Below are 13,515 nucleotides of genomic sequence, written 5' to 3'. Positions count from 1 at the left end.
AATGGAAAGGGGGAGAGGAGGGCAGATGCAGAATGGAAGAAAGTGCAACAGTGGATGGAAGGGGCAGAGAGAGGGCAGACGCTGGATGGAAGGGGCAGAGAAAGTGGGCAAATGCTAGATGGAAGGGAGGGGGGAGAGAGAGAGGGAGGGAGCAGATGCTGGATGGAAGGGAGAGAGTGAAGAGAAGATGAGGAAAGCAGAAACCAGAGATGACAAAGGTAGACAAAAGATTTATTATTATTTTATTTTTTTGCTTTAGGATGAAGTAGCATTGTAGTTGTGTTGATAAATACAAAATGAAAATAAGGTGATCTTTCTATTAGACTAATTTTAATACATTTTTGACTAACTTTCAGAGACCAAAACCCCATCCTCAGGTCAGGATAAGATTCTGTAACATACTGAGGAAGGAGGTTTTGGCCTCTGAAAGCTAATTAAAAAATGTATTTGTCCAATAAAATGGTATCATCTTATTTTCCATTTTTTTGTTTTATTTCTGTTTGTTAATTTGTAAAACGATGATTGGTATTAGTTTTTTTCAAATTTGCATCTGCTATCGTTATATTGCACAGTACTAGGGGACATACATCACTGTTTCTGAGGCGTTGCATTGTATGCAGAATCTGACTTATTGGGGGTTCAGTTTAATTTTTGTCTACATATTTCTATTTTTAGTTTGTGTTTACTTATTCTATCCTTGGTGAGGATGTATCTGTGTTCTATGTGAAAAAGAAATGGTTTTGTGCTGGCAGGTTCATTTTCACTAATGTCTTGTTTAGTTTTATAATGGGTGTATTGAAGTTCTAGCGAGCACTACAATGTTTAAGATGCTGCCTTTTCCTAGGTACACCCTTGTTGTGTGACTCGTGGATTAGTATTAAAAATAATTTTTTCATATAGAGGAGGGAGGTGTTAAAAAATGATAGGCCCCGGGTGTCAAATACGCTAGGTATGCCACTGGTCCCACTCGCCCTCCGTCGTCGACCGTCTGCCACCGGGCCGGGCCCCCTGCATTGAAATCACAGCGCCTCTCACCTCCATGTGAAAGCGCTGCAGGCAGCAGCCGATCGTCTCCCTTCGGGCCTCCTTCCCTCCCTGTGTCCCGCCCTCATCTGACGTAAGTGGCCTAGTGGTTAGGGTGGTGGACTTTGGTCCTGGGGAACTGAGGAACTGAATTCAATTCCTGCTTCAGGCACAGGCAGCTCCTTGTGACTCTGGGCAAGTCACTTAACCCTCCATTGCCCCATGTAAGCCGCATTGAGCCTGCCATGAGTGGGAAAGTGTGGGGTACAAATGTAACAAAAATAAAAAAAATAAATATTCGGTAAGTTAGGTGCATATCTCAGAGGCATGCCCATGACCTGCTCATACACCACCCATGTTTACGCCCCCTTGCACTTACTCACTAAGGGCTGGGCTTTAGTAAATGGCCAAAACTTAGGTGCCAAAAATTCAGCATTAAGCACTATTCTATAAAGGGCATGGAACTTATATAGAATAGTATTTAGCTCAGATCCCACGCCTAACTTTTGGGCACCTGTTAAAACCTGGTGTAAACACACAATTAGGCAATATCCTGTAATTCTGCGTGCAACTTTTCAGAACACACCCATAAGCCATGTCCTCTTTTGAGATATGTGCCTGGGAGTAAGTCACTGTGCCTTGTTGAATAGCTCACAGCCAGATGCATGTGCATATTTAATGAGTGCCAATTAACATCATCCTTTTGCATCACCCTTCCCTTACATCAGTCCAAAATATTGGAATGTCCTACCGAAACTTAAGGAGCTCGCCGACTACCAACTGTTCAAGAAGTCCTTAAAGACGTTCTTATTCGCCAAGGTTTACTCCACTGGCAACTCCAATGCTTAGCCTCTCCCACTTCCCGTTGCTCCCCCCCTGTCATCTACCCTGTGTTGTCCCCTGTTCCTACCCCTCCTGTCACTTTCTGGTTCTGGGCCATCATTGTCCTGTTTTGTATCCTGATTTATTGTAAGCCACATTGTGCCTGCTCATGTGGGGTAGAAATGTACTAAAATAAATAAATAAATACTTAGTTGTTAGCACCAGATTATTGATGATTCAGAGTTCATTATCCAATTTATTTGCGTGCACATCTTGGAAGCACACCCAAAGTTGGATGCATGACTTTGGATGCTATATATAGAACTAAGAGGTAAGCGATTTTGTCATGTATATTATAGAAAAATGGCTATCACTTTTGTGCATCATACAATCATGAGTATGTGCTATTATTGTATAACTTGCGTGCACAATGGCACCTTTCTTTAGGCATCCAATTTATAGAATTGCTGTTCACGTGTTTTCAATAAGAAAAGCACTGGGGCAAAAATAGAGTGGGTTTGTTTTCTGCTGTAGAAGAGCTTTGTGAAATCTGGCTCATTCATTTTCACTTAGAATACCCTTCACAGTATGTTTTAAGGCTTTTATACTTAAGGCCATTTTCTTTTCTGCTCTACTTGCTTTGAATGTTAATAATCCTCAAAAATTTGATGAACTTGCTTTCCACTGTTCAAACCTGACAGCTGAGTAATTGAAAAAAGTATCCCATCCATATGTAATCCTTCATCTTTCTCCAATGAACTCACCAAAGAATTGAAAATTGTCTTTCTTCATCCTTGTCTCAAAGAGAAATCAATAATGGCTTATGTCACTGACAATGTCTAGCATGGCAAAGGTCTCGTGTAAATACCCTATTTGGATTGGTTTAGAAGTCTTTAGAGTTAGTGTATCCAAATGGATTTGTTTTGCACATACTACTGATCTCACCCCTAAGCCAAGGTATGTTGAATATTTATTCATTTATTTGGATTTTTGCTCACATCTTTTTCAGAAGTAGCTCATTTTCTAAAGTTTACTGCTAGTGATATTCTTAATACTTACAGTGTGAAAGAGAGAGCGTCCTTCTGGAGATCATTGGTTGTGTCAGGAGCATTAAAATGCCTTTTGTTTTAGAGGGTCCCAATCTCTTCTTCCAACTCTGCTCCCCAACTCCCATCCTGAGTTCTCACTTTATATTTCAGTTAGCCATTCTTGAATATATTTTATGTAAACCACATACAATAATTTTTTGTTTCCACTTGAGTAGGTCCTGGTCTCTCTTTACCAGTTCCTCTGATTGGTTTTCTTGTAAGTCCTTTTCCAGAATCTCATTTCCATTTTCTGTTTCTTTATTCTCCTTGCCATTTTCCCTTTCTGTCTATTTTATCTTTATTTCTTCCCCTCCCCAGTCATCAGTGTCATTTTTCACTTTTCACCTACTTACCAGTTCTCTACTACCTGTACCAGAAATAGTTTACAAGGGTGATGATGCAGAGGAACTGAAAGAAGTTTTGGTGAACCTGGAAGACGTACTTAGCCAAACTGACAAATTAAAGAGTAGTAAATCACCTGGACCAGATGGTGTACACTCCAGGGTACTGAAAGAATGCAAACATGAAATTGCTGTTCTGTTGTTAGTGATCTGTAACAAGTCATCAAAATCATCCATAGTACCTGAAGATTGGAGAGTTGCCAGTATAATGCCAATTTTTAAAAAGGGCTCCAGGGGTGATCCAGGAAATCACAGACTGGTAAGCCTGACTTCAGTGCCAGGAAAAATAATGGAAATTGTTATAAATAATACAATTACTGAACATATATACAAACATGGTTTAATGGGACATATTCAGCATGGATTCAGCCAAGGGCCTCACCAATTTACTTAATTTATTTGACAACATGAATAAACATGTTGATAAAGATGAGCCAGTTGATGTGTTATAGTGTACCTAGATTTTTAGAAAAAACTTGTCAAAGTCCCTCATGAGAGACTCCTGAGAAAATTAAAAAACCATGGGATAGGAGGCTGATCTGCTTTGATTAGGAACTGGTTAATGGACACAAAAAATAGAGGCTAGCGTTAAATGGACATTTTTCTCAGTGAAGGAGGTTGAACAGTGGAGTGCCACAGGGATCTGCAATGGGACCAGTGCTATATAAATGATCTGGAAAGTGGAAAAGTAAGTGAGGTAATTACATTTGCAGACTGTGAAAACTGCAGGAAGACCTTAGGCAATTGGAAGACTAGGCATTCAAATGGTAAATGAAATTTATTGTGGACATTTGCAAAATGATGCATATTGGGAAGATTAATCTGAATGCTAGGGTCTACCTTAGGAGTCAGCAACCAAGAAAAGGATCTAGGGGTCAGATGCACTAAACTTTACAAGCCTTTAACGAGCCAATAACGAGCCATTAACGAACAAGTAGTAAACCGTGGCATGCACTAAACAGTTTTTTCCTACGGCAGTAGCAGGTAACAAAAACGGAATACAAACGAGTAACTACCATTGTAATGTGGACGATTCGGGATGCACTAACCATACCGACGATTGCACTGACTCATTTACTGCGATACATTTAACGTTTGGTCAGAGCTGTCGGTAAGGCCGAAGCTGTCATACAGACATGTCATAACACGTCCTTGTGGGTGTCCTTGCCCCTCCCCCGCCCGAGGTCGCCGCTGCTCCCCGCTCCCCCCTGCATTTAAAAAATCGTGATTTTAGGCAGCCCCGGCCCCCCTCCCCTTCCTTCCTTCCTTCCTCTCTCTCTTTCTAAACAGCTCCCGCCATCCTCTGCCCCGTGCCCCGCCCCCCGCCACCCCCCTAAGGTCGTCGCCACCGCTACCCCCTCCACCGGACCCCCCTCTGTCTTACTGGGCCCTCGCAGCGCCTCTCACCTCTGTGTGAAGGCGCTGCGAGGGCAAGAACAGCTGATCCTCTTCGCTGAAGAGTCTTTGGATGTCCCTCCTTTCGTCCAGGGCTACGTAGGTTACTTACGTCAGACGAGGGCGGGCCCTGGACGAAAGGAGGGACGTCCGAAGACTCTTCAGCGAAGAGGATCAGCTGTTCTTGCCCTCACATCTTCACACAGAGGTGAGAGGCGCTGCGAGGGCCCGGTAAGACGGAGGGGGGGGCCCGGTGGAGGGGGGAGCAGCGGCGATGACCTCAGGGGGGGCGGCAGGGTTGGAGAACGGGGCGGAGGATGGTGGGAGCTGTTTAGAAAGAGAGAGACGAAGGAAGGGAGGGAGAGAGGGGGGCCGGGGCTGCCTAAAATCACGATTTTTTTAATGCAGGGGGGAGCGGGGAGCAACGGCGACCTCGAGTGGGGGGGGGGGCAAAGGCCGTCCTTAAAGGCCGTCCATAACGGACGTCCATAAGCACTTTTGTTTTATGTACCGACACTTTACCGAAGGTATTCATGCATCCGACTTTTGAATACCGCACCGAACATTTCTGAGGTGTTTTTTTAGTGCATTCTTCATTTTTTTCAAATTCGGTAAGAACTTTTACGTTTTACATTCTTTTACGTTTGGTTGATGCATCTTGGCCTAGGTGTTATCGTAGACAATATGTTGAAATATTCTGCCCCGTGCAGCGGCGGCCTAAAAAAGCTAACAGGATGCTATGAATTATTAGGAAAGGGATGGAAAATTCACTTTGTGTATTCTGTGCAATTCTTGGTTGCTGTATCGCAAAAATGATATAGCGGAATTAGAAAAGGTTCAAAGAAGGGCGAGGGTAATTAAACCAGTAACATCAAAGTGGGAGTCATAAAAGGAAACAAACTCTATGCTCAGGAATTAATTATCTACATTCCTGGGTTGATGGGGTACTATGAGAAGTTAATCCCTAAATTTGCTGCAGTAGCCGCCTCATCACCAGTTACTTAAAACAACTTATTTACAGGTGGTCAAATGAACATCATTTCTTTTATCTCCCCTTACCACATTCCTTGAAGACAGAGCATTATAATAGCATCATATCTCTTACCTTCCTGTGCCACTTTCTGTCCCTATCCTTTTTTTCTTCAACCTCCCAGTGTTTTCTCTACAATTTTCTATAATTATGTTTACTTTTCTCACACAGCAAGTTGACATGTAAGCAAGAAGTCAAGAAGAAAGTTCATACCTAATTTCATATACTGCTTAGAAGTTAGGGATGCTTCTCTTTTCCAGAACAAAAAAATGTATCCATCAGTAGTATTGGTTGTAGGTTAACTATGATTTCCATTAAGTTTCCCATTGTTGGGTTGCATGTTACAAGGAGGTACCCACCTTATGGTTCTCTTGTGATAACTCAGTAACACAGCAAGTGATAGGAGATAAAGATCTGCATGGCCCTTCCAGTCTTCCCAGCAAGTTGCACTCGTCACTCTGCATGGGCGCCAATCAACCATGCTTAAACACTGGTTGTCATGTTCCCACTATGCCAACTATATAGGCGGCCAAACATGATGAAGTTTTGGTTATAACCACATACAGTGGGGGAAATAAGTATTTGATCCCTTGCTGATTTTGTAAGTTTGCCCACTGACAAAGACATGAGCAGCCCATAATTGAAGGGTAGGTTATTGGTAACAGTGAGAGATAGCACATCACAAATTAAATCCGGAAAATCACATTGTGGAAAGTATATGAATTTATTTGCATTCTGCAGAGGGAAATAAGTATTTGATCCCTCTGGCAAACAAGACCTAATACTTGGTGGCAAAACCCTTGTTGGCAAGCACAGCGGTCAGACGTCTTCTCTAGTTGATGATGAGGTTTGCACACATGTCAGGAGGAATTTTGGTCCACTCCTCTTTGCAGATCATCTCTAAATCATTAAGAGTTCTGGGCTGTCGCTTGGCAACTCGCAGCTTCAGCTCCCTCCATAAGTTTTCAATGGGATTAAGGTCTGGTGACTGGCTAGGCCACTCCATGACCCTAATGTGCTTCTTCCTGAGCCACTCCTTTGTTGCCTTGGCTGTATGTTTTGGGTCATTGTCGTGCTGGAAGACCCAGCCACGACCCATTTTTAAGGCCCTGGCGGAGGGAAGGAGGTTGTCACTCAGAATTGTACGGTACATGGCCCCATCCATTCTCCCATTGATGCAGTGAAGTAGTCCTGTGCCCTTAGCAGAGAAACACCCCCAAAACATAACATTTCCACCTCCATGCTTGACAGTGGGGACGGTGTTCTTTGGGTCATAGGCAGCATTTCTCTTCCTCCAAACACGGCGAGTTGAGTTCATGCCAAAGAGCTCAATTTTTGTCTCATCTGACCACAGCACCTTCTCCCAATCACTCTCGGCATCATCCAGGTGTTCACTGGCAAACTTCAGACGGGCCGTCACATGTGCCTTCCGGAGCAGGGGGACCTTGCGGGCACTGCAGGATTGCAATCCGTTATGTTGTAATGTATTACCAATGGTTTTCGTGGTGACAGTGGTCCCAGCTGCCTTGAGATCATTGACAAGTTCCCCCCTTGTAGTTGTAGGCTGATTTCTAACCTTCCTCATGATCAAGGATACCCCACGAGGTGAGATTTTGCGTGGAGCCCCAGATCTTTGTCGATTGACAGTCATTTTGTACTTCTTCCATTTTCTTACTATGGCACCAACAGTTGTCTCCTTCTCGCCCAGCGTCTTACTGATGGTTTTGTAGCCCATTCCAGCCTTGTGCAGGTGTATGATCTTGTCCCTGACATCCTTAGACAGCTCCTTGCTCTTGGCCATTTTGTAGAGGTTAGAGTCTGACTGATTCACTGAGTCTGTGGACAGGTGTCTTTCATACAGGTGACCATTGCCGACAGCTGTCTGTCATGCAGGTAACGAGTTGATTTGGAGCATCTACCTGGTCTGTAGGGGCCAGATCTCTTACTGGTTGGTGGGGGATCAAATACTTATTTCCCTCTGCAGAATGCAAATAAATTCATATACTTTCCACAATGTGATTTTCCGGATTTAATTTGTGATGTGCTATCTCTCACTGTTACCAATAACCTACCCTTCAATTATGGGCTGCTCATGTCTTTGTCAGTGGGCAAACTTACAAAATCAGCAAGGGATCAAATACTTATTTCCCCTACTGTATTATCCCCAAGTATTGCTGACAGTATTCAACTTAACTGCCAAAATATCTTCCCCTCCACCCCTCAGCCCCCACCCCAGAGGTGAGCAGCACCCTCTGATGTGGTAGGTTCTCTCTACCTGTTCTCAGTGAAGATGCAATTTTCTTGTAGATGATTTTTCAGAATACTTTGCACACCTCAGAGTGGTCTTTTTTTGCCATCATCTATGAAATTGTTATGACACAGTGGCATAGCTACGTGGGGCCACGGGGGCCTGGGTCCCCGTAGATTTGGCCCTGGACCCCCCCTGCCGACGACCCTCTCGACCCCCCTCCTGCCGCCAACCCTCCCCCCGCCACCGCCTACCTTTGCTGGCAGGGGATCCCAATCCCCGCCAGCCAAAATCCTCTTCTTCCGGCGCAAGGCTTCATTCTAATTCTGAGTCTGACGTCCTGCACGTACAACGTGCAGGACGTCAGACTCAGAAACAGAACGAAGCCTTGCGCCGGAAGAAGAGGACCTCGGTAGGCAAAGGTAGGCGGTGGTGGGGGAGGGTTGTCGGTGGGAGGGGGGTCGAGAGGGTTGTCGGCGGGGGGGTTGGCGGCACCAGGTGGGCTAAAATGTGCCCCCTCACCTCGGGCTCTGGACCCCCCCTCCCACCGATGTCTGGCTACGCCCCTGTTATGATATAATACAATTCTGAATTAGTATTGGTAGTATTTTATTTATTTAAAACAATTTTTATGCCATATCACTGTACAAACTGTCTAAAGCAATGTAAAACAAATTAAGTAGCAGTTGCATACAGTAATCAATAAAATAAAATAGAATGAAACTCAATAGTTAATTCATAATGGGGCCCTTTTACAAAGCAGTGGTAAGCCCAAAGTGGAATTACCGCTCACTAAAAGGGAAGTACCACTGGGCTACCGCAGCAGCTTGGCAGTAGTTCCCACCCCCAGCGTGATTATAGTTTATAGGCACTAATTATAGAATGCACTTAGTCGACACTGATTTTTTAGTTGACATATATGGAATTTCCCCCATGCAGTGACTGCAAATATTCAGTGGGAGATAACCAGCTATTTCTCACTGAATATTCGCAGACAGCCGGTTAAGTGCTATTTAATCAGTCATATAGGCTGGCATAAACTTAACCGGCCAATGTTGAATATTGGCTTGGCCGGTTATGTTTAAACTGGTTAACCCTCCCCCCCCCCCCCCCCCCCCACCCCCAGATATTCAGTGCTGGTCACCGGAAATGGCTCGGCATTGAATATTTGGGTTTAGCACCGGCATAATTATTGGCCGATTAATGTCTAAATTAGTGAGCGCTAACTGTTACAGTGGTTTTGAGCATACTAATTTGCACATTAAGAGCATTTGGTTTTAGGGGGCAGTAACTAGGCAGGGTATGGGTGGACAGGGGGTATGGAGAACAAACTTCAGGTAGCGTGTGGCACATAATGCGCTCAAACCAGCACTTGTGAGGTAAACATTCAGTCCACTTACTGCCTCCTATAAAGGCCATAAGAAGCTATTGCTGAAGTACCATGTGATGACTGCTAAGGGACATGGTGACCATTTTGTACCATGAACATCCCGGGTAACAGCAGGGAGGCTCAGCTGCTGCCTAGGTACCAATGGGCTCTTCAGCTTGGAGAAAAGATGGCTGAGGGGAGATATGAAAGAGGTCTATGAAATACTAGGACTAGGGGGCACACAATGATGTTATAAAGTAGTAAATTTAAAATGGATTGGAGAAAGTATTTCTTCACTCAATATGTAATTAAACTCTGGAATTCATTGCCAGAGAATGTGGTAAAATAAGTTAGCTTAGTGGGGTTTAAAAAAGGTTTGGATACCTTCCTAAAAGTCCATAACCCATTCTTAAAATGGACTTGAGAAAATTCACTGCTTATTTCTGGGATAAGCAGCATAAAATGTATGGTACTGTTTTGGGGATCTTGCCAGGTATTTGTGACCTGGATTGGCCACTGTTGGAAACAGGATACTGGGCTTGTTGGACCTTCAGTCTGTCCCAATATGACAACACTAAAAATGGACTGCAATGGAGACCCCAGGTAGGTGGGTTGAGGCAGGGTGGGGGATCAGGTTGAGTCTGGGGGAGGGGGACAAGGCTTATTTCTGGAGGGTAGGGTTTTGAACAGGATGAATGACTGTTGTGGCCACTGTCGCAGAAGGGGAGGTGGTCCTTGGATACAGAGCACCAGAGGTAGAGGAACATCACTACAGCAATTGCACGTTTGAAGATATTTTCTCCAGGCTGGTACCACATTACATGCTGTGCAGTGGTGTACCAAGGGGGGGGCAGTCCGCCCCAGGTGCACGCTGCTGAGGGGTGCCACACGCCTGTCGGCTCCACTCGTTCGGTGCTCCCTCTGCCCCGGAACAGGTTACTTCCTGTTCCAGGGCAGAGGGAGCATGGAACGAGCGAAGCCCGACAAGTGCGCGGCACCCCCCCCCCCCCCATCAGGTAAAAATGCACCCGGGGTCCTTTCGCCAGGGGGGGTGTCTTTTTGCCGGGGGGGTCGTGCTGCACCTGGGGGGGGGTGCGCGTCGGCGATCCGCCCCGGGTGTCAGCCACCCTAGGAACGTCACTGATGCTGTGGTAGACAATACAGGTGCTCCTGAGCAATCTGCTTCTGCATATAAGGTGGTTCTATGCAGTGCATTAACTCTTTCCTCTGTGTGGTAAATGCAGGACAGTTGCTGGACACACATCCCCCTGCATTTACCACGGAGGCTTTGCAATTACTGCACATTAATTTTTTGCCTTAAACATGTGGTAAGTGCAAAACTTACCACAGTTTAGTAAATGGGTTCCTTAGATCATTCATTTAGGCATTCATCCCTAGTAAAACTTTCAAGAGGCCATGGAGCAAGGAGGGTGAGCCACGGGCATGTCTATAATTGAAACATATATCTTATTAGAATCAGTGCATTATTTCTAGCAAAAAAGGTGCCGGTACTCAAATGCCAGACCATCCTTCAGGGATGGGGGTGATCACTGAGGGACCCACCCCACAATAGCCAGGCTCCCTGCAACCAGTCACAGAATCTATGACAAGGCAGAACTGGTGTGTAGAGTCTGAGCTCTTTCATTAAAACTTAGGGACCATGGGTCAATTTTAGTAGACAATGGAAAAGGTGCCGGTACTCAGTACCCCCAAGTACCCCCTGAAAAAAAGCCCTGATTAGAATACTATTGTTTGGCATGTCACCAGGCAGATGTAGGTGTGCCCCATTACCCCGCTATTGATATGGCATAAATGCTCAAACCTAAACTAAGGCATGTTGTCTTAGCGTACAGATGTCATTATAGAATTAATGCCTAATGCGCAGCATCGCTGCATCTAAATGGAGGTGCCAATTTGTAGAATTGCCGCCTTCAATAAAGTGTGCGTCTCACATCCATTCTCGGAGTCCATTGTACATGCTTTTGCTGATCCCTTTTTCATGTTCCTCCTCCATGGGTAGAAAGATGTCGAAAAGCAGGTGGACTGAAAAATTCCAGAGGAAGATTTTAATAAAACATAGATCGATGCTGGCTGTCAGAATATGGAGCTGCTTGCCGCAGCCAAGACAACTGTGCTTGATCAGGTAGCGAGGAAATGAGTTACTAGATTCCCAGGCCCCCATGAGTGATGACTGGAAAACATACCTAGATGAAAAGGTTTTTTTAAAGTATTGATCTACACTGGGATCCTTCATTTTAGAAAAATGCATTGAAGGAAAACTAGAAATGCTTGATGGAGCTTGCAGATATTATAGCCAATTGCTTCTTTCCAGATGGTGCTGTAGCTGTAATCCTGTCATTCGCATTAAGCCGAGGTAATAAGCTCATTTTACATTTCCAATGATAGCATAATTGGTCTTTTAGGAGGGACCTGAAATAAAAATATTATTTTATTATTTCAGATATAAAAATCCTTAGCATAACATAGCAATATATGCAGTTCAGATTTCATGTGCCAAAGCATTAAGGTCATATGAAAGAGAAGGCTATGTCTGTTAAATTGGTTCTCCAGACTGGACAAATAAGAGGTAAATGTATAAAGGACTTTTGTAGAATTACCCCAGAGGCCACATGAGTAAAGTGCACATGGTAAAACGAACATAGGTACATTTATGCGACCTGTCCGTAGGTGTTTTCTGGAACAGAGTTTGGTGGAGCCTGGACGGAGTCTTAATTTAATACGTTGTATATAATATGAATGCGCACTTTACATGCTGACATTATGCCTACTCCAGGGCAAGTGTAAATGTCTATGGCTTCAATCTAGCTGTGATATCTGAGAGTATGCACCTATACCTCGCTGTTCAGCATGGTTTAAGTGGGCTGAGGAGGCTCCTGCCAGCCGCCAGTACTCAGCAGCACTTCTTTATTTATTGGGATTTATTAACCGCCTTTATGAAGAGTTTCACCCAAGGCAGTTTACAACACGTACAGTTTAACATAAAACTTTTGTTAACACTATAACAATAGTAAAATAACCAAACATAAACATAAATACAATACAAGAGGCAAACTTTAAAACTGTAAAATGAAACCTAATAATAGAAATACCGTGCAAACAGTATCAAAAATATATACGTTTAACAGCACTGGAATTCAAATACCAGAGACTTAACTGGGCAGTGCCACTGAATATCGACTCTAACTGCCCAGGTAGAACTCAGACAGTGCCAGGGCAGCCAGGAGTGGAGTCGAGAAGAAGCTGGCAATTATGCAGGCATGGGTGGTATTCAGTGCCAGTGCCCACATAGCTAAGTGGCCAGATAGGACCACACAAAAAGCAGTAATAATTTTGGCCACTTGGTTATGTGGATGCTGGAACTGAATGTCAGCCAGCACCTGCATAGCTTCTGGGTTGTCAGTTGATTCCTGAACCCCCTCCCCCAATACTTGAACCTCTCTGTAATCCCCCGGTGATTCTTGTCCCTCCCTATACACACACACATACTCATATCCTCTCTGTGGTTCCAATTCCCCCTCACCCCCTCCATGGTTATGATCCCTGTGCCAAACACCCCCAGTGGTTACAATCTCCCCATACACCTCCATGGTTCTGTTCTCCCCTTCTCCCCTTCCCCCGTGATTCTGATCCTCCTAATCCTTTCTCCCTAACCCTTGCCCCTCCAAGACCCCTAGGAACCCCTGGGACTTAACTGGAGGTGATCCCCGGTAGTCACTGCTATTTGAACCCATAACCAGATAGGATGAAGGTGGGAATGGAAGTGGAATGCTCCTGCCCCATCTTAGTAGACTACCAGGGATTACCTCTGGCAAAGTTCCAATGTTGGGGTGATTACAACCATGTTGGGGGGGGGGGGGTGGAAACAGAACCAGGGCATCTACATTTAGGTGACCAGTTATAGAATGAGAGGGTTTCTGACTGCATCAGAAATCACAGAACTCAAAACAGAGCATCTGTTAATGTACTTTACCTCTACCAGAGATACATTAGCTCGCTGTGCTCAAACAGGGCACAACTTACATTTGGCAGTAGATTTTACTAAAATTAATGTATCCATTAATTGCAATTTTCCACTGCAATGCTAGTAATGTGAAATGTTTCCATAGAGATCTCGCAGC

At 44.5% G+C, this 13,515-nt stretch overlaps 1 protein-coding gene across 1 annotated transcript in view; it reads right to left on the bottom strand.

Moving 5' to 3' along the window:
- Positions 1–11,067: 11,067 nt before the first annotated feature.
- Positions 11,068–13,515, bottom strand: part of IL13RA2 (interleukin 13 receptor subunit alpha 2) — an 80,859-nt gene continuing 78,411 nt past the window's right edge. Inside the window, exon 10 of the mRNA XM_030209626.1 lies at positions 11,068–11,806. Within this exon, the coding sequence (XP_030065486.1) occupies positions 11,656–11,806 (151 nt within the window). The 3' untranslated portion in view covers positions 11,068–11,655. The remainder of the gene's footprint in view (positions 11,807–13,515) is intronic.

This window comes from Microcaecilia unicolor, chromosome 7, assembly GCF_901765095.1.
Source record: "Microcaecilia unicolor chromosome 7, aMicUni1.1, whole genome shotgun sequence".
Lineage (NCBI taxonomy): Eukaryota > Metazoa > Chordata > Amphibia > Gymnophiona > Siphonopidae > Microcaecilia > Microcaecilia unicolor.
The sequence above is the reverse complement of the archived record's forward strand: the minus strand, read 5'-3'. Positions and strand labels throughout refer to the sequence as shown.